Source organism: Phalacrocorax carbo, chromosome 14 (genome assembly GCF_963921805.1).
Source record: "Phalacrocorax carbo chromosome 14, bPhaCar2.1, whole genome shotgun sequence".
Lineage (NCBI taxonomy): Eukaryota > Metazoa > Chordata > Aves > Suliformes > Phalacrocoracidae > Phalacrocorax > Phalacrocorax carbo.
In genome coordinates, this window is record NC_087526.1 from 4,657,021 (window position 1) to 4,681,153 (window position 24,133).

Genomic DNA, 24,133 nt, shown 5'->3' on the forward strand with positions numbered 1-24,133 from the left:
ACCTCTTCCATGGAAGTAGATGATGAAATGTCTACGAACTTTAAGAAGCAGGATCAGGGCCGTAGGTTACTGTCAGTGGAAATCTCACGCAGGAACAGGTCCTCACCCCTAAAACGCATGTCGAGTTTGTATAACAGTAAAAATATTTACAAGCAAACATCTGCTTGCAGTCCAAAACCAAAACTGTACCCTTCTTCCTCAGCTTGATATTTCTGAAAAGTCATCCACTGGGAAAAAGTCTTGCACTTCTATGGCAAACTTTGGTGTCTTTGTAAATAAAATAAGCTACAAAAGGGACTTCTGAACCTCTGCTGATGAAAGCTGTTACACTGAAAAGATTTCTCTGGTGACTGACGAGATAGAAATTCCAAGTGCGAACCTATTTTAATCCTGGTTGTGACCGGTCAGCTTAAATACTGTGAGTGGACGTGCTTCAGTTGCTGGGTAGGTAAACGGCTTCAGAGTATTTTGCTGTACTGCAGAGATCGCAAAAATTTCAGCCGGGATACTGGCTTCGTAATTAATTGTTCTCAGCCCTGATTCTCATCTTATTAAAAGTTAAAACTGCTTTTTACCCTGTCTACCTTTAATGTACTGAGCTGAGCAAAATGGGTGCAGTTTAAGGCACAAGTCTACTTGGAAAAGCAACTTGGGAGGAGGTGGGAGGCAAACTAATCTCTCACTGCATTAAACACAATAAGGTGGGGAGGGGGTTTCTACCTTCTGCGTCCTATAAACAGCCTGGTTCTGTAGAAAAAATAGGGGGTTCTCTAGGTTAACAACAGCAAATGCTTGCTGCTACCTCTGCAACAAGGGGTAACTGACCACGTATGTAGTTGATAATTTTAAGAAAACCAAAAAAACCCACCAAACCAGAATTTACAGGTTTTCCTAATTTTTTTCACTTGGGAAGTCTGCCTCAAAAATTTTAATTTCAGGACAAACTAAAGCCTTTAAACATTCCCAAATACAGAGAGAATGATACATTTTTGAGGGAGAAGATGCTGGCATTAGGGTTTTTTATGTAACATAACATGCTTTCTAAGGCCGGGGTACCAGTAGACAAATGTAAGCAAATGCAAAACTGTGAATGTGTGACTTCACTTTAATTTACCCAATTGCTTTATTAAATGAGTTGGCCAATACTTTTGGTTTTTTAAATATACTGCTACTCAAGTTTGGAGAAAGATCAAGCTTAGGGTAGAGGTCGTAATGTTGGAAATTCTCTCGGTTCTGTTCTGTTATGCAAACTAATGTTTTCAGGCTGTGAATTTTACGTGAATTATTAATAGTAAAGTATGGCGTTTCTGTTTGGAGCTTTCCGGTATTTGATATGACTTTGGAATTGTATCATTCTCGCAGCTGAGACACTGGAGTGCCCGCAGGAGTCCGGCAGAGGCTGCTGTATGAGGGACATGCAGTGCTGCGTCAGGCTCGTGACCGTGAGCCTGCTTGGGGAGGGGCCCGTCCTAGTTCGTTGTCACTACGTTACCAGTTTTTTGTTGGCAGGATCGGAAGAGCTTCCGCAAAAAGACAAATGAAGGGGATGGGTGATAGAACCAAATACGAGTCTGTGTAACACCTCGGAGTATTAATGAAAGGTATTTCAAACTTGTCTTAAGCTAGAGCCGTAGGAGACAGCGTGTCTCTCCTGAGGCGTTTGTGATGGTTCATATGTATCTCCGTATTTTTAACTTCCATTCTCTTTTTGCTTGAAGGCACAACAGCCAAAATTAAGTAACAGAATTCATGAAAGTTTTGTTGCTAACGTTGAGTTCTGTTTCCCACAGGGCAATACACTGCCGGGCTACAAAGGTTCGTCTGTGTAAGAGAGTCTGGAAGCCCACTGCTGCCACAAGCAAAGGCTCTCATTAACCTCTTTGTGACCTAAAACTGGGGAGCTTACGACCAACTGTTCTTGCCCAACATCATGGCCCAAAACCTGCTACCTTTGGATTCAGCTACCTTCTGTCCTCACCCCCCACCCCACCTACTCATAACGTACGTGGTTGATAAGAGAGGATAGAGCAGCTATGAAAGGAAGCAATGAGACCACCTCACCGAAAGGTCAAAGGAACTAGGGAAAGCTAGATAAACAAGACTCCTAAATCCGTCACCTTGGGCATTGAAAAAAATGTATTTATGGGGGAAATTCTTCCTTTCCCAGGTAAGTGGCCCAGTCTGGGATCCTTACGCAAACTTTCAAGGTCAAAGAATGTATTTATCTAAAAGGCCTGGGTATCTCCAACTAAGGAACTGCAAAAAAATACGCTTACCTCATATATTACAGAACCGGGAGATACTTCAGCGAAGTATAAGTTCAGTGATCAGTATGCAACGCAACTGGAACTTGCTTTGAAGCAAGAAAATGTTTCTACTATACGCTCGTCTTGAAAAGTACCTGGGGCCTTGTGAGGCTATGCTTTTAACCAATCCACAGAATATATAGTTCCACCTGTGATGTTTGAAGGAGACTAGAATGACATTATGTCAGCAACCTAAAAACCACCTTGTTTCATCTCAGAACCCTTCTCAGTTACCTAGCAGAGCGTCATGGTATTTGATGTCTGGAATCACACTGTTAAATCAGTAATTGTGAATCTCAAGGTACGAACACAAATGCTTAATCCTGAGGTTCTGCTTGAGAAGGACGAACTCTTGAGCCAAAACTCATTAAGCTAACTTGGTGCTGCTGTAATTTCCTACTCGATTTGAAAGTTGTTACCTTGTCTCTAGTTGAATGTGTTGGCTGATGTGTAAAGGGCTAACAATTACAAAATACAAATTTATACTAAAACAATTTGTAGAGGGCAAGAAGCAGAGGTAATTAGCATATAGACAATGCCAGGGCAGATATTTTTAAAAAACATGAATAAAAGGCAAACAGTTTTGTTGGAAGTCAGCTCTTCTGTTTGGGATCTTTCTTTTATTCTAGGAAGGAACCAAATGAAATTGGATTATTGCATCAGCTGTTATATTCAGCCCTTCTTTAGGTAGGAAATCTTGAAGCAGAGTTGTTAAGTAATTTGCTCAAAAATCAACAAATTTTGATGGGTGGAATTGAAACTTCAGCATTTGGTACTTGGTTTATTTACTCCCTTAGAAGGGCCATTCTCAACCTTTACAAAACCAATCTTCAATTCTGTTTAAAAAAAAAAAGAAAGAAAAAAGAAGGTAGTTTTCCTCATTTCTGTATAACTGGCTCTTCTTCACACACATCTACTTTCCAGGGTGCCTCTACTGCTTTTCAGAGCATGCAGCAGTGTCTCCGAGGCTGGCCTTCATAGCGTATTTATGGGGTTCAAAATTTTATCTTTTAATATGCTCTCATCACAATCTCGTTAGATGGGAATTGTGACTCAAGAATATTTTACACACAAAAATATAGTCAAATGTGAATTTAGGGAAAAAAATTGTTGCATTCATTTGCTGGTTAATAAAATCTTTCAGGGACATTCAGGTAAGTCTAAGTGCTTTTATTTATGAACATCTCAGTGAACCTTTGTAGAACACAAATCCATATGGGAGAACACAGTCAAACACAAGACAACTAACATTATTTCCATTCAAAGCTGTAAAAGTTTAGTTTGCAAAATCAGTTTCTGGTAGAGGTAGTGTTTCATCACAGTTTAAATGATACCTTGAAACTGTTGGTTTAGATCTGACTTTGTCTCTTGTTTATTGACCTGAAGTGGGGAAAATCTGGATACTGCAATTCTGCAAAGGGCTACTCAGCAAATGTCTGGCTCTGTTACAGGTCCCAAGTTTTCTCCTCAAGGAAAGATGAAAGTAAATGCCTTGAGTATTGTTCATTCTTTATATATAAACATTTTAAAAAATTCCTCTCTGTTACTGTAATCAAAATAAAGAGATATAAATATATAAAGACAAAATAACTTCTAGCTTTAAGATTCAGATGCTGAAAATACTAGTATCTTTAATGTCTAATACCACTGCATCTCTCGCTGGCAGTTGGTGCCATGGACTGTTCCCTTTTTCTACTCAACTAAGCACTAAGTTTTGTAGCATAATTACCATTGAAGTCCTACAAGTCCAACTGTTGTTACTAGACTGATCTTTTACCTGCTCTGAAAATGCCTTACTGAAGCTAAGACGTACTATTTCAGGCCCTAAGCTCCAGGCACAATGAAATTCTCCAGACTGCCGATCCAAACATCCTACCTAGGAGATGCGCAGCTACTTTCAGTCATGGAAAGGATGCCTCTCCTGCCTATATCTGTCATACAAAGTGTATTTTTTTGAGCCTTCAATGAAGAACTAGGATCTCCTCCTAAGCCTCACAAAGCCTCAGCTTTGTGGTTTTCCAATCCAGTTTCACTAGAATGTTAGTTAAGTTTTGGACTTGCTTTTTTTCCAATTTAAAATTTTCTGAACCTTCTGTTGGGGCAATATAATAGTTACTCTGAAATCACCTTCAGAGAACTTGTCCTACATCTTATAAGCCTGTACATCATTACAAGCCAAAAAAGAAAAGAGCTGATGAAGCACAGGAGGTGTATAGATGTTTCGTATTCGACTCTCAGAAAATACTTTCTTGGTTTGGGATAGATTAAATTCAGGTCCAGTATTTTCTTAGGAGTTCTGACTGGTTAATCACACTCTCTGTTCTGAGTATGCTATTATTTTCTCACGTCTACGAGATGGAAATTGCCAGTTAACTAAATGGAGATAAGCCAAAAACTTTTTCTCCAGGATATTTCCATTGGCCTCCAGCCTCAGCCTGTCACTTCACCCCCAGTTCTTTCCCCACATAAAAAATGGCCAGTGCTTCCATAAGCATTGAAATGTTACCTTACTCTCTTCCTGACTGCAGGTAATCAAGCAATCGGCTAGCACGGGTAGAGAATGTGTCTGTTGTGCCTCTACTTCAATCTATGCCTTTTGGTCTAAAAAAAGGTCTTTTTTCCTTTCTGTTGATAGAGCAAAAAGAACATTTTCCTGGGCTCACAAAAAAGTTGAAGAAATGTTTCAGAAAGGGTTGCTTCACCACTGTAGGGCAGCACATGACAGCACAACTTGTGCTGTGCTGCAGTTCAGGTGGTGGTGTATTTTTTCTACACAGAAATTTTAAGTGCAGTAAGCCCTTTAACTAGTACAGTGATCACACTTGAACAAGGACTGTCTCTTGGAGATCCTACAACTTATTTCTGAACAGGGTTTTTTTGGCCTTTCCTACCAAGCAATTTCATGGACTGCATGGAAGGCTATGCAATTTCTTTCCACTATTTTTCAGTTAGAAACTGAATGAGAATAAAGGACCTTTTAAATAATGAATCAGCAATGCTCTTGGCTGCCCTCCAAATCCCAGAACACACCCTCGCTCTCCCTCACAGTTAAACTCATACAACTGAAGAAGGGGAGTCTGAAGAGAGACAAAGGGACTCTCTCTTTGACATGGTCTCCGTTTCAGTAATGCCTATCTCCTTGCCTAAGGTCTGATTATATGGTCACTCTTCATTTTAGGCCTATCCCTTCTTCACTCGCCTGTAACTTCCTTCGCTGGGGGCCCTCTTGGCCTGTTACCCTCGCTCAGCACCCCAGCTCAGCCGGTCTCCTTTGGGTCCCCTCTCAGCACCCCCAAGAAGGGCTGTACTAAGGTCCCAAGGTCAGCACAACCACCACTCTGGGGATCCCGCATCACGTTCAGGGGAGCAAACCCTGCGTGACCGGCTGCCCTGTGTGGTACAGACGGCCTCAGAGCCTCGGGAACAGGGAACCTGACTCACGGCACAGACCTCTGCTGCCCAGATATGAAACCAACTGTAATCCCAAGAGTGTTGTTTACAGGGACTACAGTTAGTTACAGATTTCTTTAGATAAAAGACTTAAGGATTTTGTCTTAGGCTAAAAGTAACCCCCCCAAAAAAGTTGTTTGCCATGAGAAACGGCCGAAGTGTTATTTACTGTTATTCTCCGGCAAATTTTGGGTACACGGAGTTGCACCAATGATGCTCCTAAAACTTTAGCGCTAAAATCTGGTCCTAAAAATCTTACCACTTCCATTCCACCAAAGTTATCTTTCCTAGTCTTTAACTTTTTTTTCCTACTTATTAGTTTTTTTAATTCTACCGTATCATTTGATCATTACTATCAGCTTGTTGCTGCAGCTCAACACCCTCCTCGTGCTTGGGGAAGTGCGAGGATGCCGCCGTTGCAGAACCGCAGGCAGGCGAGCAGCATCCACTGCTGCGCTGGGAGGTTTTGCAGGGTGGGGAAGTTCGCTTTTAAATTTCCACTGGCTTCTTTTTCCCTCTGACTTCATTATTTTTCCCCTCTGTCTGTGCTTTCTGCCTTGGCTCGCCGGCCGTGACTAACCGGGGGTGAACGGCTTGAACTGGGAGAGAGCGAACCTCCACCTCCCCGGGCGCCACCGCCGCGGGGCCAGCGCGTACGTTTCCGCATTTCATTTTTATCGTGGGTGGTTTCAGCCCCAATTCACCACGGAACGGCCCCACCGCCAGCTCCAGCAAGGAGCAGCGCTGAGGTGCCGGCCGCCCCGGCGCCCCGCTCCGCCGGCTCCAGTCAGCAGGTCCCGGCGCGGGGCGCGGGTCCGGGGAAGGACGTTCCCCACCACCCCGCGGCCGCCGAAGGGTAACGGGCCTCTCGCACCGGCCGCCCCGCTCCTCACCCGGGCCGGCGCTGGCGGCAGCACCGCCCTCCCGCCGCCCGCCATTCCGCCCCGCTCCGCCCACGGGGGCGGTCGCGGCCTGGTTGCGACCATCGCCGCGGCTCCTTCGGTTCGGGGCGGGACGGGAGGAGCCATGGAGGACGCCGATTACTTCGAAGGCAGCGCGGCGGAGTGGGGGAACGAGGCGGACGGAGGGGCGGTGAGGAGGCCTTGCCTTCGCGGCGGCGCGGGGCTGCCGGGGCGTGCGGCGGGCCTGAGGCGGCCTGCGGGGGGGAGCGTTCCCGCCGCTCCACGCCCGGGAGCGGAGGGCTCCGCCCGGGGACGCCGCTTGGTCTCCGGTGGGTCCCGGCGGAGCTGCCGGGCCCTCTGGCCCTGCCGGGGGAGGGGGGAGCCGCGTCTGCGGCTCCGAGCTGAGGCTGGAAGGCGGGCGGGGGAGCCTGCCCTGCGGTGGGGCCTGGCGCTTCAGGGGGTTAAAAGAGGAGGAAAACAGCTGCAAGGCGGCGCTCGGTTTTGCGCCTTCTCTGTGAAGAAGCCGTGTTTGCCTAGGGAGCGGGTCGCTTGCTGTGGTAAACTGAGGGGTGTGAGGTTCTGTGGGGAAAAACAGCCTAACTATGGGAGTGCGGGGGGAAGCGGGACGAGAGCTTGGCCCGACTGTGCTTGTAATAGCAAGATGATGAAGATGGAGAGGGAGAAGATGATGCTGAAGTCCAGCAAGAATGCCTGAAGAAATTTTCAACCCCGGACTATATAATGGAGCCGTCTATATTTAACACGTTAAAGAGGTGAGTGTGACCTCATGTGTGTTACGGTGCGGCTGTTACAGATGCAGCGTTACCGCTTTATACGGAAGTGTCTGTGAAAACGGATAAGTGGTGCTATTGGTTTCCCTTTATCTAGACTTCAGTTGGCTTTGTTTTCTTAATATAACTTTCAAATAGCTCTCTTCCAATCCTTTCATCAGGTATTTCCAAGCAGGAGGGTCTCCAGAGAACGTGATCCAGCTCCTTTCTGAAAACTACACTGCAGTGGCACAGACTGTAAATTTGCTGGCAGAGTGGCTCATTCAAACAGGTACAATAAATGATACAGTATAGTTTGGGTCTGTAGTCATTCTTTTATCAGCAGTAGCTGAATTGGTGGCAAATGTGATTGTACTCAGGAAGTGGATTATTATAAAGTTGTCATCCTGTATGTGTATGTGACAAAGTTCTTTAGAATAATGCATTTATTCTGCTCAGAGCATAAGTGATCTGCTGATGAACATTTTGAAATGGCCATAAACTGTATTACAAAGGGTAATATAGTTGAAGCAACTGCATAAACTGTAGTTTCTTTTTGCTTTCATGTACAAGGGCAAGGGTACTGTTACATACATGGTATTAGCAATATATGGTATTTTGTAATAGTAGTTTTGTCAATATTAATTATATAATAATTACCTTATTACTAGTAACTATTCCCTTTCAGTGGGTCAGTGGTTAGATGGAAGGTTCTCATAGGGATGCCTCTATTCTCTGAGACAAGAACTCTGTAGTACTAGTCTGCTTATGAATTCTTCGGCAGCCTCTTGCAAGACATGTTCAGCATTAACTTGTGGTGTCTTTGTCCCTTACCTAGTGTAAACTTTATGAGAAGTATTATGTTCTGATCTCAGAAACATAGAACTACTTATCACCACTTTGTATGTTGTTTTGTAGTATACTATCAAAGCTACTAATAGCCAATATATTAAAAGGATGGGCTTTAGTCTGTAGTAAGGTGGGTTTGTGCACCAACCCTGGTAATCCCCTTTGTGTTTAAGATATATGCATTTTGGTATTGTGCCCAGTAACGGTCTTGTGAGGTGACTGGCCTTGCTGTTTGTGTGACTGATTAAGAGAGCAAGAGGAAAAGGACTGGTGTAACCTGCCTGTGATCCTAAACAGTCTGCATTTAGGAAAAAAGATTGAGAACCTCTAAATCTGTCTGTATCAGTGTGTCTTGATAGTAGAACTGATGGCTGTCCTCTCATCTTCTGCATGTTGATAAATTTCTGCGTAGTTTCTGTTCTTGCTGAAAAATTTAAGATGTTGCTGCTATGTTTGATTGGATTGCATCTGCCAAGTTTTTTGTTCCTTCTATACAGGTGTTGAGCCAGTGCAAGTTCAGGAGACTGTAGAAAACCATTTAAAGAGCTTACTTATCAAGCATTTTGACCCTCGGAAAGCAGATTCCATCTTTACAGAGGAAGGAGAGGTGTGCATGGAATCCGTGTTGCTATCTTTACATGAGTGGATCCTACATAGATGCCTTCATCTGATGGAGTAGCAGATGGTGGGGGAAGGGAAATTGTATCTTCAAAGCTGTTTTGTTAAGAAACATCTGGTTTCAGAAAACTAACTGTATTTCACTGGAGTCCTCAGAGGCTTGGAGAACTTAGAAACTTTGACCGCATCCTCCTTTGTAGTAAAGTCCTGTGTAACAACTCACAGGACTCCTGAGAGGTAAAAGGCTTACATTTAATGATCTTGACAACTAGATAGTCTTACATTTCTCTCTATTGCTCTGATCTTTTCAGACTCCAGCCTGGCTTGAGCAAATGATAGCACATACTACGTGGAGAGATCTCTTCTACAAGTTGGCAGAAGCCCATCCCGACTGTTTAATGCTTAATTTTACTGTGAAGGTAGTATACTCAAGCCTATTAAATGATAATATCCATAAAGGGCTAATTGTTCTGGCATCAAATATTGGCTGTGGTCTTGCCTGTATCTTTTTATGTATTCCTGCATAATACTGCTTATTCAAACGTCAGAACAGTAAAAGTGTGTATTGGTGGGAGGAGTTGTGTTACAGGTTGCAAGTAGTACATTTAGTTTCCCAATCTGAAGTACTGCTTTTTGAGTTTTTTGTTGTTTTGTTTTGTTGTGAGATTTTTGTTGGGGTTTGGGTTCAGTTTATTTTTTTGTTTTGGTTTTTTTCTTTGGTCTATATTTGAAAATTCTGGATTTCTGGTGCAGTGGAACATTTCAGTCAGTTTTTGGGTTTGATAGGATCCCAGAATGGTTGGGGTTGGAAGGGACCCCTGGAGCTCACCCCGTCCCACCCCCTGCTGGAGCAGGCACCCCCAGAGCAGGGGCACAGGGCCGTGTCCAGGCGGGGGGTGAATGTCTCCAGGGAAGGGACCCCACAGCCTCTCTGGGCAGCCTGTGCCCCTGCTCGGGCACCCGCACAGGGAAGGGGTTTGTCCTCATGTTCAGGTGGAACTTCCCGTGTTCCAGCTTGTGCCCGTTGCCCCTTGGCCTGGCGTTGGGCACCACTGAAAAGAGTCCGGCCCCATCACCCCGACACCCGCCCTTTAGATATTTATAAGCATTGATGAGATCCCCCCTCAGCCTTCTCCTCTCGAGGCTGAACAAGCCCAGGTGTCTCAGCCTTTCCTCATAAGGGAGATGCTCCAGTCCCCATATCATCTTCATAGCTCTCTGCTGGACTCTCTCCAGTAGTTCCCTGTCTTTCTTGAACTGAGGAGCCCAGAAATACCTGAAATATAAATATAAATATATATGAATTATAAACATAAATAATACAAATTTTCTGTGATGTTTTTATTTTTATAGCTTATATCTGATGCTGGGTACCAAGGGGAAATAACCAGTGTTTCAACAGCATGTCAGCAACTAGAAGTATTTTCCAGAGTCCTGCGTACATCTCTGGCAACAATATTAGATGGAGGAGAAGAAAACCTTGAAAAAAACCTCCCTGAGTTTGCTGTAAGTTTTTTGTTTTGTTTTGTTTTGTTTTCCTTTTTATGTGGAAAGAAAATAGTGTTTTCTGGTTAGGATATACAAATCGTGGGATTGTAGAGGATCTTGACATCAAGTCGTACAAAATCTTCTGAAGAGAAGATATATCTGAGTTAAAAAATAGAAATCTATGCTTTTTGATCATTCTGTGACCAAGAATTCTTTGGGTTGCTTACATGACACTTCTTATATTTATTAAATGGATTGTAAAAAGGTGAGGGTTGAAATATTGTCTTTCATGTTTAATGCAAGATGTAAGGATCAGTGTAGTCAGTCCCCCAGCAAATTAAAATAATTCTTTTATCATCCATGTTAGTGCGAAAGTTGCCATCTGAATCAGCCCAGCATATGTTCTGTGTTGTGAAGTAGCATAATAATTTTTGGATGGCTTTGTACTTATCTTACTTTTAAAATATTGGCGAGAAAGTACTGAGTGTGAGTAGGACAGAATTTCCTCTCAATTTTGGCATTTAAGAAACAAAGTTCTCAGTTTAGCCATTTCTTCTTGCAGGGTATCGATGCATAGTGGTACTGGGCTTTTCTGTACTTTCTTCTTCACTGTTGGGTTTTGGTTTTATTCTTTAGTTGTTTGTGGGTTTTTTTTTTCCTTTTGATTAGTAGACTTTGGTGAAGTCTTTGCTATTTAGGCAATGTAATCACAGAGCATACTTGCCTATTTCTTGTTGACTGATAAGGTTTTTGATGTGTGCTTTCACAGAAGATGGTGTGCCATGGAGAACATACGTACCTCTTTGCTCAATCTATGATGTCCATATTAGCCCAAGAAGAGCAAGGAGGGTCCGCTGTCAGACGGATTGCTCAGGAGGTTCAGCGATATGCTCATGAGAAGTAAGTGGGAGTTATATTAGTGAGAAGTAAATCACTGGATTTTGTAAACTGCTGTCTTTCGCTCGTTCTTGATTACCTTTAACCAGCAAAAGGAGAATTCTTAGCTCAAACAGAGCAGTTCTTGTAGCAAGCTTTAATGTGTAGAACAACAGAAAAGTTCAACGTCCTGTACTGGGAGACCTGAAATAAGAAGAGCAAAGAATTGAAGTTTCTATCTATTAAAAATTATATATTTTTGTTGTTCTATGAACATTTTAGAAACAAAAAAGGGAAATAGAGTCCTATTTCTATAATAACCCAGGATAAGGGGTTCTGCCTGTAGGCATTGTATTCCATAGGATGTGCCCTATTGACTCAGGAAGGCTAAAACTAAAATGTCCGAATTAAGAAAATAAATTGCTATGTATGTTTGCTCTTCATCTAGAGGCCATGATGCTAGTCAGATCACTTTAGCATTGGGTACTGCAGCCTCCTATCCTCGAGCATGTCAGGCTCTTGGCGCAATGTTGTCCAAAGGAGCTCTGAATCCAGCAGATATCACTGTCCTGTTCAAAATGTTTACAAGTATGGACCCACCTCCAGTAGAACTGGTTAGTAGTTACCTTTTTATAACCTCTGAAACTTACTTCTGTTACAGCAGCATTTAGAAATATGAGGTCTTGTTGTGCGAAGTGTTGTAGCGACACACAATAGAAGTTAGCACTCAGACTCATCCCTCTATAATTTTAAGTAATGTTTAAATGTGAACCTACTACTTGTATTCTATTTTGCATTAGTTTGTGGATTAATTTTTTAAATCATTCTAAGTTGTCTTTTTACATATAATTAAATTAAATAAAGAACCTCTCAATAGGAGATAAAGATGGCAAGGAATTAATTAACTTCTTTTGTTAAAAAATAATTAAAAAACCCAACTCAGTTTTGCAATTTGTTGTAAGTAGGCCTAAATGGCACATTTCACATTTCTCACAGCCTCATTCTAACGTGGGTTCTGGTAACAAATGGTGGCATTTAGATAATGTAGCAATATAGTCTGTAACTCTTTCTTTCTTTCTTTTTTTAATAGTGTCAGAAGTTTGGGTCTCTTCAGAAAACTGTCTAACCTACTCCCAAGGGCAATGTGTTATATCTCATTCTATGCAAGGTGTATCAGATGCAAAAATTACATTTTTGGTCACCTCTCATAATTCTCAGGCTCTAATAAACCATTCCTTTTCTTCACAGATTCGAGTACCTGCCTTTCTGGACCTCTTCATGCAGTCATTGTTTAAGCCGGGTGCTAAGATCAACCAGGACCACAAACATAAATACATTCACATACTGGCATATGCAGCTAGTGTAGTAGAGATGTGGAAAAAGGTGATGTTCAGTTCTGTGAATAACATTATTTTTACCTACAATGGCCAGTCTGTGCTGAAGAAAATGTATGGTCATGAAAGTTACTCAGTTTAAAATAATATATTTAACTTGATTGACTTATTTTAATATGAAATATTGCTGGCTTCAACTGAAATGACTAAAAGTGTAGATCCTGTACTATAAAAGTCTGGGTGCACTGAGTATTTTGCTCCTCGCCTCCCCCCAGACATTATCAGTAGCAGTTCTCTGCTCCTAGAACTGTACGTGCTTTTTCAGAGGAAGAAGGTATTTAATTCTATGAAGTGGATAAAGTAATTCTTAGGGAATTAAATAAAGCAAACATCCTCGTACTTCAGCTCATTGATACTTAGTTCTCCTGAAACTTGCATTTGAGCCTACATTTTGAGAAACATGATGTTATCTTAGGCTTATCACAGGTTACAATTCCTTTCCTTAAATAACCAAAGGCATCCTGTGTATTCATGACTCTTATATTCAAGCTTTGCAATTTTCCAGAACAAGAGAGTCAGCATAAACAAGGATGAACTCAAGTCAACTTCAAAAGCCATTGAAACTGTTCACAATCTATGTTGCAATGAGAACAAAGGAGCATCAGAGTTGGTTGCAGAACTGAGCACGCTTTATCAGTGCATCAGGTGAGGAGGGAGACCGGTCCCAAGCTTCAGTTGTTGGAAGGAAAGTGTTATTTAGGAGGCGCAGTACTGCTAAAAAGCGGCAAGGCCTTTGTGGGCTGCTTTCTGAGAACATCCTCCTTGTAGAATGTGTGAAGATGTGGTCTGAAAGTAGCTTTCAAAATTGTACGTCTGACTTTTTGGAATCTCTCTCATGAGGACATAGATTCTGGCTTTCACTGACAATTTGTCCTCCTTGTGTCACAGAATATGCTTTTCTCTGCCACTGGCAAAAGATGGAGGAATATTTTGTTTTCCTCATAAAGCTTTCCTAGCAAGAGATATGCCCTTTCTCCTCTTAAAAGTATGAAATAGCGAGATTGAATAAAACAGAACAAAATTGGAGTGTACAAGAACTTTGTTGCATATCTTTTGCATTTTTTGCTGATCAGGGAGTGTCTTTATCTTCCTGCCCTGCCCTTGATGTGCTGGCAACTTTTCAGACAAAATTTTTTGAGCTTTATGAATTCTGCTGTAAGTTAAACTGAAACTAGCAACCATTAGAATATACTGAAAGATTATTTTTTTCTTTTTTTTTTTACATTTACTGGGAGGTTTTTTGTTTGTTTTGGGGTGGTTTGGTTTGGTTTTTCGGGGGGGTGGAGCTTTTTGGGTTTTGGGTGGTTTTGTTCTGTTTTTTTTTTTTAATGCTCCTGTGCTAAAGTGATCTCTTCTTCTGTAGGTTCCCAGTGGTGGCAATGGGTGTATTAAAGTGGGTGGATTGGACAGTGTCAGAACCACGGTACTTCCAGCTGCAGACTGATCACACTCCGGTACATCTGGCATTACTGGATGAGGTAAAAGCATGTATAAAATTTTGCTGGAGAGTAAAAAGACTTCTGACGCTTGCAACTGGCAGTACCTCTAATTCACTGGATGCCTGTCACTTGCAGTAAGTCAGTAAACAGAGATTAATCTGTTTCTATCCAGAGTTAAGTATTTGATTTTGTCATCTCAGCATTATTTACTCTAAGGAAAGCTTAGGGATCACAGAAAGAAACAGTGGAATGCTTTTCTGAAAGAACTTACATCTGGCACTGAACATCAATGTAAACTTGACTAATAAAGAGTGGCACATTGGTTCTAAATGGAAGTTCTGAGGATCTAACTTTCTTGATTGTTTGCAGATCAGTACATGCCATCAGCTGCTTCATCCCCAAGTTCTACAACTTCTTGTCAAGCTCTTTGAAACAGAACATTCGCAACTTGATGTAATGGAGCAGGTGATTATCAAAGGATTCAGTATTTGTGTTCCTTCATATTAGTTACACTTATTCAAGATAACAGCTTTTGCTGTCACAGGACTTAAGAGTTTAATTTAGGAATATGGTATGGTTAAAAAGTAACATAGAAGATACTGAATTGGTAAGAATGAGCAATAAAACTTGCATGCTTTCAAAAGGAAGTTCTAATCAGTTGGTTTCTTCTCTTCCCCCTCTTCCACTCCGACCCCCACCATCAGCTGGAATTGAAGAAGACTCTCTTGGACAGAATGGTGCACTTATTGAGTCGAGGATATGTGCTACCTGTTGTCAGCTATATCCGCAAATGCCTGGAGAAGCTAGATACAGATATCTCTCTCATCAGATATTTTGTTACAGAGGTCAGCAGCAAAAACTGTGTTTACTATCATATAGAAATAAACTTTAGTATCAGTTGTATGTCTTTGGATATTAAATCAGCTTGCCTGAGATGAAAAAATGTTTTAAGATACGAGATCAAATTTTGAGCAATGTATGTAATATCAGTATTTGCTAGGATGTGACTTAGTCCTACTGACTCCTGAAAGTATTAAAGTACTGGGTAGAGTACCACAAGAATACATAATTACTTGTGTGGAGAACGAGAGGTCTTAAATGCAATTATTTGTATGCTTTCAAGACTAGTGTTGTGAATTAAATATTGTCCCTGCTACCCCTCTAACTGGCAGAATAACCCCTTTTTGTCTGTTGTTTCAGGTGCTGGATGTGATTGCTCCTCCATATACATCAGACTTTGTACAGCTCTTTCTTCCAATCCTGGAGAATGAAAGTATTGCAGGAACTATTAAAACAGAAGGCGAACATGATCCCGTCACTGAGTTTATAGGTAAGTCATGCTTACTCATTGCATACCTGCTTCCTTTTATATTTGTTACAACTTGCAAATAATGGTTAGGAGGAGGATTGCTAAAAATAGGAGTGCCTGCCAGACATTTTCACAGATAACTTCCCCTTTAGGGGCATGGGTTTAGCAATTTTCCTTTTAAGCAAGAATCTCTGGGTAGTAGTGAGGAACTTGGAGACAAATCAGCTTTTTGAGAACCAGCGCTGTAGTAAAGAAAGGATAGGAAGGGAAGTAGTCTGTCGTAATACATTCCTATCCTAAAACAAAAACATCTGTCCAGACCCTAAAATAGTAATTGTTTACATAATGCAGAAATTCACATGCAAACAGATAAATCTAAGAGTAATGTACTGAACACTATTTTTTTTTTTCTTTTAAGCTCATTGCAAATCTAACTTTATTATGATGAATTAAGCAGTGGAAAATATCAAGAAGGCAGGGCACATGACCACTGCCATACTCTCCACCAGTAAGGTTCTATAACTGGGCAACACAGCAGCAAAAAAAAAAAAAGCCAAAAACCCATAAACAAAACCAACAAACCCAAAACAAGGAAGAAAGGGCTGAAGGCCATCTGACTGACTTGCACAGTGACCTTGAGCTTCATATCAGAGGACTGTTAATGTACTTTGGAAGATGGAACAATACTGAAGGATTTTCTGTTACATAAAGCAGTATAAATCTGACTATTCTGAAGGGGCCAGCAGGAGAGAAACACTTATTTTGAAGAATGCGGGCAGAATTTGTCACTGATCCTTTGTGTAATATATAAAACCTGAAGAATGGGAAAGGTAGTTCCTCGTAAAAACACTTTGCAGACCGTTCTCTGAAGACTATATCTTGAGTGCTGTAGGTTTTGATGTTGCAAGTTGTAAAAAAGGAATTTGTGTGATTTAGCTCTGTGCTGCAGAGAAGCTGCAGCGCCTCTTTCTCACCTTTGCATTATATTAGCATTCTAAATATCCTGTGTAATCACTGCTATAAAAAAACACCCAACAACCTGTCTGGTGTAACACAAGTGGAGTTGTAACAACCATGGTTAGTTTTGTATTAACAGATGAATCCCTTTGTGAGTGTGTTATCTTTCAGAATCTTTTTTTTTTTTTTAAATAGATGCATCAAATGTCACTGGTAAGTTTCATTACCATGTCAGAATTCTACTGCTGTCCAAAAATATGAATGTGTGCAGAAATTTCATTACTGCTTGTTGTGGCTTGGTTTTTATACTTACCTCTAATCTGTCCTGGTTGATGCCAAACAGTGGGGGTACACCCAAGATTCTAATTTACCTTTAAATAAAGGGTTTTTTGCTTTTCCAGAGACGTCTTTCAAAGTTTCATTAAGACCAGTCTTTCTGTTCATTGGCCTGGAGTTCTCTTTGTGCAGGCAAATACTATTTGTTTAAAAGCAAGGGGTATAGACAAGCCCATTGTGATTTTCCAAGCACTCCTGTTTTCTGACAAACCTGCTTTTTAAAAGACAGTGATGTTTGAGTCCAACTGGATGTAAATTTAGAAAGGAAATCAGTTTGTTCTGTGCTGTCAGTGATTCATGAATGGGACCTCTAAACTGCCATGGTAATTCTGGAAACAGCAGCCAATTGTATAGGTTCTTAACTCCTTTTAAAAAGGAGTGCATCTTCACTTTCCTCAGCTGGTCCCTTGCTGACATACTCCAGTGACTAGAGCATTCGTAAGTGTTACAGTAAGCTCAATCGGCTTAAAGCACACCCTGAAAAGGTAGTTTGCTTCTGCAGAAGCTGTACTAAGATACACAAAGAAGTTCAATTAGTCCAGCTGTCACCCTTTAAACCTGCATAAGACCTACTTTTCTTAAAATATTAAGTAGAATTAGTGTACAAGTTTGGCTTTTTGTAGCCCCCCACTGAGTGGAATTAGCTACAGAAACAACTTACCCTACAGAGCTTCATTTGAGATGTAGCTCTCTGTCTTTGAGTGATGATCAAGAGCAGTTTGTTCCTGTGCCCACTGCAAGTTTGCCAGCTGTTCAAACAAAGTATACTTTTGCTTTCGTCTCTGTTCAAGCTTGGTATCACTTCCTCTAAACACTTGAGTTCCTCTGTACTTAACCACATAGATGCTTTTTTAACTAGTTAAAACTGCCATGGTGCCACCATCAGTACTGTTGTTCTACCATGTTCATCTCTCAATGGAACTTATGTTGCTGCAGCTTGGCAGAATTAATCTTTATTGGTACTAGGCTCCCACAGGAGACTGTTAGGTAGAGCAGTAGATGACTGAAAACATGTATCAATAAGCATACAGTCATGTGAGAAAAAACATAATTTATTAAATGCAATTAACAATACCAGTTAGTAACATTGATATGGCACTAATTTGCCACTTGGTAACTGGCCTAGTTTGGAGGAAAAGAATTTGCTACCTTTCTTCAAATTAGTGAAGAGTTCTGGCTTGAGGCAACTTATACTTTGCCTCTTTAGGAGAAAAATGGCACAGCCAATTACATATTAAAGCAAGGAATTTGAGCAAAGAAAAGACTAATTAAATAAGTGTCTTTCTTTGATCAAAGTAATTCCTGTTACATCATCTTGACTGGATAAAAGCCACTGAATTGTATGAGACTTCTAACACTGTTTTACCTGGAGGCCAAGGAAACAACAGGGGATTTAGTTTTTTAATATACCATGGCCAGACTTTGCTTTTTTTATCTGCATCATTGTGATATTAAAATCCAACAGTACTGAGCAAATATAAGCTCTAGACCCAAATATTGAGTAGACATTTTCCTTCCCAGTATGTCTACATAATTTGTGTTAAAAATAGAGATTTACATATACAGTTTCTGTGACTCTGATTTAAATACAGTGCATCAAGGCAGACAAAAGTAATTTACCCATAAAAAAAATTAAGTTGTATGTAATTACCTAAAGGCAATTCTGTATTTATTTTACTTTGAAGACATTGTGTGTTGCTATCTGGGCTAATTTTGCAGAACTGCCTCATGACATTGAACTGTGAAAGTTCTAGACTACTTTTCTTTAAAACAGAGGAAAGGTTGTTCTGGGAAGCTTCCAAAGTAGTTCCTAAACAGAAAGATGTGCAATCTAGAATCAAGGAAGTACAGCATCTCCATATGCACAGTCCTCTTCAATAGCAAGATTGTACTCTGCTCCTCTTCCACCTTTATATGCACTTGTCACAATTCTCAGCCACCCTCTTTCACCCTGTAAGGAGTTAATTTGCATTGTGAATTAGAAAACATAACTAGAGAGAAGGCATGCTATTGACTCTCTTCTGTCTTCCAAATACAAATGATTTCCAAGCAAATCTAGGAGTTCAGTCAAGACTAAGGATAACACTGCGTTCACAGGGCAGTCTGCTTTGGTGAATTTACATCCCACTCGTATTCCAGGTGTGTGACTTGATTTTTGCCTACAACTAACAGTAATTTACAGTTGCCCATACCAGGAGCTGCACATCCACAGAAGGGTAGCATTTGGGATTGAGTTAACATTACTCAAGTAACTTTGGCTGAATATCCTTGTCTTCAGGTTTCATTTTTTAAATTCCTAATCTAGTTCAAAGAAGGTTTTGCTAGCTTTGCAGCTTCTCCCTGTTGGCAAGTGGAAAACCCCACCTTTCCTCTACAGTCATTCTATCATCATTTTGTTCCCATGTTTCCTTACCCAGGGTTCACCCCACGAGTTACGAACAATCCAGTATTCTGTTCCATTTTCTACACCCCAGCCAGCCACAGATACAATGTGATTCACCACAGGCGAGGGGTTGTACTCTGTATACAGTCCCCCAGTATAAGCATCCAACTTATCAGTAGCCATTATGCCACAGCTGTAACAAAACAGAAAACATTTTTATACAAGATCAGGGCAGGGGCTTGTTTTTAAACAATCAGTTTTCTTGCATTTTGACCTCAGAACTTGTCTACAAGCAAGCTGAAGTCTGCGTATTAACAGAGCTGCTAACATATGCTAGAGCAGAGAAGTACGCTTCAGTCATTAGGATGAATTTCAAGTATTTCAATCCCAACATTACTAGTAAATAAACTTTTTTGCCATTCAAGATTTTTCTTTTTTACCTAATTGGACCATTAGTGTAGATTTCTGCCATCATTTTTTCTCTTCCACTGACAGACCCATAGTCAGCAACTTTCCAGAGAGTGTAGTTCTTTATCACATGGCATTCTCCAAAAGTGACGCAAGTCCCACATTGGTTGAACTTCTTACACTCTACAAAACAAAAGTGAAATTATCACTGCAAGAGAATGTTTTTCGAGTGAACTAATGATATCACACTATCCTTTTAACTTATTTGAGGCAGACAGTAATAACTTAATTACTATGTCTGGTGAACTAAATTCCTTTCTTGAAACCACGTGTAAAGTCTCTACAATCACTAGTTACTGCTCTTTACTTCATGAGCATAAGCGCTTTGATGAGGAACTGTTTCAGACGTGTGACTGGAATAGTTTCTGTATCTGTGGAGAAGCACATGACCAGACAGAGGTTGCAGTTCTTTGTTTAGCTTGAGGTGACACTTTTAAATATTTCAGTACATTAGAGATTGTATATCACAGACTTCAAAGATTAAGTTTAAACAGTTTAGCTGTGCGAACTTGCCTGGGCGTGTTTTAATGCTATGCTGTCTGGCTGGAGTGGGAAGACACACACAGGCCTGTAAAGAAAACCTGTTCTGTCAGTCAAACAGCAGGTACTACATTGAAAGGCAGGAAGCAGACTGACAACCCAAAAAACCTGTCTTATTTTTAAATATTAAGATCTGCTAAACCTGGGATGAAGCCTTACAGCAAATAGGCATCATACTTTGATCCTTAGCTTGGTAGTTGTTGCAGGTCTCATCTGGAATGCCGTGGTTATGGGCATACATCCAAACACCCGAGTGGTCTCCACCTTCGCATGATCCCGCATCAGCACAATCAATCACATTCTGAACAGAGAGGTAGGCAGAAGGCCATGCACCTTTTCTCTTTATGTTGATACGATCTGTAAGGATAAAGAAATTGGTTTTCATTAGTGTTAAAACTGTCTCTCCTTCGTTGAACCTGTAACTGTTTGCAGGCAACAGTACTTGGGGTTGGAAGAGCCTCTACTGTCAACAGTGAGGCACAGAGCATGACCTAACTCAAACCACCAGGCTGAGCTGTTATTGTGGGCTTCCATTAGAAGTTTTTTTCCATTAAAAACTCAGCAAGAACTACACAGATTAGTAAGATGTGTTTAACGTCCTGAAGTGCCCTAGACCTCTTATTTCAAGTCACAGCTTCTTAGAACTTCCAGATCTGTTTCATGGCTTTGAGACTAGAGTTTTCAAGTACACATAGTAAAACCAGTTCTCACCAGCCTCTTCCACAGCGGTAAAGGTCTATGTGTAAGCCCACTCAGAGTCATAAGCCCATGCAGCCCAGGCCTCTGTGAGACAGTCTTCACAAACATGAAGCTGGGAAAAGCTTGCAGAAGTATATCGTCGCTGTTAAATCAGCATCTCGCTGTTACCCTGCCATCTCAGATAGGCATCACCACCCCGCTGCCTTATTTTGTCAGAAACAACTGGCATGCTTGGCAGAAAGGGTTCCCCATGAGTACAGACTGCTTCTCGTAGGGCATTAACAGTCTTAACTGATGCCTCTGCAGTACTTTTAATCCTATTAGTAATAACAAAATTCAGCTATACGTGACAGAACAGGGAGGCGTTATCCCAGCCTAGTCTTCCTGCAACGAGTTTAAAGGCTTTGACTCTTCACAGCAGTAGGGTAAAAATACTGATTTTGAAAATCAACTTTTTATATGTACAAAGATGCACATACGGGCATACCTGCGTACACAATGAAGTTTCAGTTAACTTACATAATAAGTTGCTATATTTTATCTGTCTTTACTACATCATGGCAGGTTTCATACGTGCCACATGTCTGTAATTCTGTACTGCTTAACACTAGATCCTTCGCAATTCCTGCTGTCTGCTCACACCTAAGTCGTCTTCCCAATTCTCCACAATTTCCTCCATTTCTCCTTCACAGTTAATACTCTACAGCCTCCCTCTGCAAACAGTACTTGTGCAGCATGTTTCTGTTGCATGCAAATCATCATGTATTCTCTCTAGAGACAATATCTCTCCAACTGAAGCAAACCCCTACTTCCCTTTTCCCAAGAAAAGGGCTGATCGGTATCTGCTGAAACAAGATCTGTCTGTATGCTGTGGCAGTCAGTTCATTTGATGACAGGGCTCCTGAAGCAAATACCCTGCTGGCCCTTCCCACCAGAGGCAGCTTCTTTCATTTCCCCGTATCCAGGCACCGCCGGAGCAGCCCCTTGCTGCTGTAGATGTAGTGCAGCTGGCTGAGGGACCACAAAAGGGAACAAGACACAGTAACTGCATTTGCATCTGCTGCTGCTGCCATCACCGCGCCTCCGAGAAGAGGGGCAGAGAGCCCAGTTCTTACTCCAGGCCCTGAACAGCAGTTTGGCAGGAGCGTGAATGGATTCCTCCTGCAAACAGCTTTTTAACCACGCCAGTGCTCACCGCTTGCACAATTTGGAGAGGGTGGGGACAGCCTGACTCTGCTTTCTCTGTGGAAGCCTTGCCTTCAGCTGCCAGCTCGGGAATTCCCACTGCTCCTGGTGCATTCACAGACACCTCAGCCTCAATTTTTGCTGCATTAGTCACTGCAGTAATTTGGCATCTCTTCTTTACACCAGGTATTTTGTAAGCTGAAGATAAACCTCCTTTCCTTAGCGAACACCATAAGCGACCAGGGCGGAGAGCGTGGCGGGCTCGCGGGCAGCCCTGAGCGCGGCGTACCTGCCAAGGCGCTGGTGCTGCCGTGGGCCCAGCAGGACCCGCAGTACTGGGGGATGTGCTGGTTCCGAGTGGTGCTGACATAGTTGACGCCGTTCACGTTCCTCCAGTCCCAGCTCTTGGGGAGCGTGGAGAGGTCCAGGTACTCGTGCGGGCGGGGGTAGGTCCTGCGGGCGGGAAGAGGAGCTAGCTCCCTTGCTGCCCGCCCCCCCCCCCGCAGCGATTTGCGGGCAAATGAGGAGGATCTATATTTATTTGGTTTTTTTAAAGAAAGGCAGATTTCGCGGAGTTTCGTAGCGAGGCTGCCAGTGTCCGGCGAGCGGCGCGGGTCACGTGACAGCGGGCAGCGTGACCGGGCCGGGGTCTCGTGACCACTGCTGCGCCGCGCGGAGCCTCCCCCGCCCCCGCGGCCCCTCCCGCGATACCCCCCCCCCCCCCCCGCCTGGGAACCCCCCTCCGGTGATCCCCCGCCCCGCCCGGGGAACCCCCTGCCCGGTGAGCCCCTTCCCCTCCAGTGAGCGGGGGCCAGGGCTGCGCGCCCCGGGACATCCCCCACCCCCCGCCTGCAAACCCCCCCCGTGCAGGCGGGCGCTGCGGCCGCGCCCGCCCAGCCCCTCCCGAGGGCCCCCCTCCCTCCCCGCCGCAGCCCCCGTGAGGGCCGGGGCGACCCTCACCTCAGCCCGGGAGCCTTGCGCAGGGCCGGCTTGTAGCAGTGCTGCCCTTCCCTGAAGTACAGGCCGGCGCGGGCGGGCGGGCAGAGGCAGCCCCAGAGCAGCAGGAGGGAGGCGAGGCGCTGGGGCGGGCCCGCCATGCTGGGGGCGGCAGCACCTTCCTCCGCGGCGCGGCCCCGCCGCCGGCATTTAAGGGCGGCGGGAGGGGGCGGGGAGCGGCGGGGCCGGGCGCTGCGGGACCCGGCGTGCTCCGCCGCGGCGGGCGGGGGACCCGGGACCCCCCCCCCAGTTCCTTATTTCGTGTTTATCAGCGTGCGCGTGCTGGAAGCACGGGCTCAGTAACGCCAAGCACAGCCCGAACGTCGCTCGGTCCTTCCGAAGGGTTCCTAATTAATCTCTTCGGGGATAAGGAGCAAATATAGGGAGAGCCCTTACATCGGCTCCCTGCTCGTGGGCCGTGAGAGCTGCAGCACCCACCCCACGGGCGGCCGCCCCGCCGGGTCACTGCAGGGGCCGCAGGTGTCCCGCCGCTGTCCCTGGGTGAAATCTCCACCCCACACACTCAAAAATGAAGCAATTTTTAATATTACACACACCCCACACCCCCCCCCCAAAAAAAAAAAAAAAAGAAGGGAAAAGGAAAAAGCTATTAAGATATAGTGATGATTCAATATATGCAGTTGCTGTCAACACGGGTTGTGACAAGAGGACTCGGATCTGGGGCAGATGCAGACCCTGCGTGGTGGAGTTACAGGTTTCTTTACCTTTGGCCTAACACATCAGCATCGTGTAAGACTGCACCCAGCGACTGCATTATTGCGCAGAGCAGGCGGGCTGGTTTTCTTGCTTGGTCAGGTTTTTTTGCTAGTCACAAGTTTTGAATTTCTCAAGCCTTTTTATGCCACAGTTTACAAAGGAATACAGGCCTGTGTCCATTTTTTAGGCTGTTCTTTAGGGTTCAGGACATTTGAAGATTCTTTATTACCTGATACAAGATTTAGTCAAGAGTAAAAATAGGTTTCTAATTTTCCTGCAGAAGGTTTAAGTATCAGTGTGAGTGGGCTGCTGATCTCTTTCCCATACATTGGCTAGAGCTTTCATGTTTGGTAAACAGGTTTAGTAAACCACAGCCAGTTCTTCGCTCGTAGCTTTTCTTCCTTAGCTCTCAGCACTTCTTATAAAAGGTGTGAGGTTTTCTTAGCTCCCC

General features: G+C 43.1%; 2 protein-coding genes across 3 annotated transcripts; one reads left to right on the forward strand and one right to left on the reverse strand.

The window, feature by feature from the left end:
- Window positions 1-6,686: 6,686 nt before the first annotated feature.
- On the forward strand, window positions 6,687-16,758 carry NELFCD (negative elongation factor complex member C/D). 2 transcript variants are annotated; one of them, XM_064465314.1, is made up of 15 exons: window positions 6,689-6,848; window positions 7,316-7,431; window positions 7,611-7,720; window positions 8,775-8,884; window positions 9,207-9,314; window positions 10,249-10,401; window positions 11,153-11,283; window positions 11,708-11,873; window positions 12,508-12,642; window positions 13,159-13,298; window positions 14,017-14,131; window positions 14,462-14,557; window positions 14,797-14,937; window positions 15,293-15,422; window positions 15,820-16,758. In XM_064465314.1, exons 1-15 carry the CDS (start codon window positions 6,783-6,785, stop codon window positions 15,852-15,854), a joined length of 1,752 nt encoding a protein of 583 aa, XP_064321384.1. In that variant the 5' UTR covers window positions 6,689-6,782; the 3' UTR covers window positions 15,855-16,758. The 2 variants fall into 2 exon arrangements, with proteins under 2 accessions (XP_064321383.1, XP_064321384.1); XM_064465313.1 differs by lacking the exon at window positions 15,820-16,758 and having other exon boundaries at window positions 6,687-6,848; window positions 15,293-15,499.
- Window positions 16,759-17,728: 970 nt separating this feature from the next.
- CTSZ (cathepsin Z) lies at window positions 17,729-23,137 on the reverse strand. The gene is made up of 6 exons (XM_064465320.1): window positions 22,930-23,137; window positions 22,259-22,422; window positions 20,263-20,442; window positions 19,518-19,668; window positions 19,108-19,270; window positions 17,729-18,645 (listed from the first exon to the last, which is right to left on the reverse strand). The coding sequence occupies exons 1-6, from the start codon at window positions 23,064-23,066 to the stop codon at window positions 18,532-18,534; spliced, it is 909 nt and encodes a 302-aa protein (XP_064321390.1). The 5' UTR covers window positions 23,067-23,137; the 3' UTR covers window positions 17,729-18,531.
- Window positions 23,138-24,133: the final 996 nt, after the last annotated feature.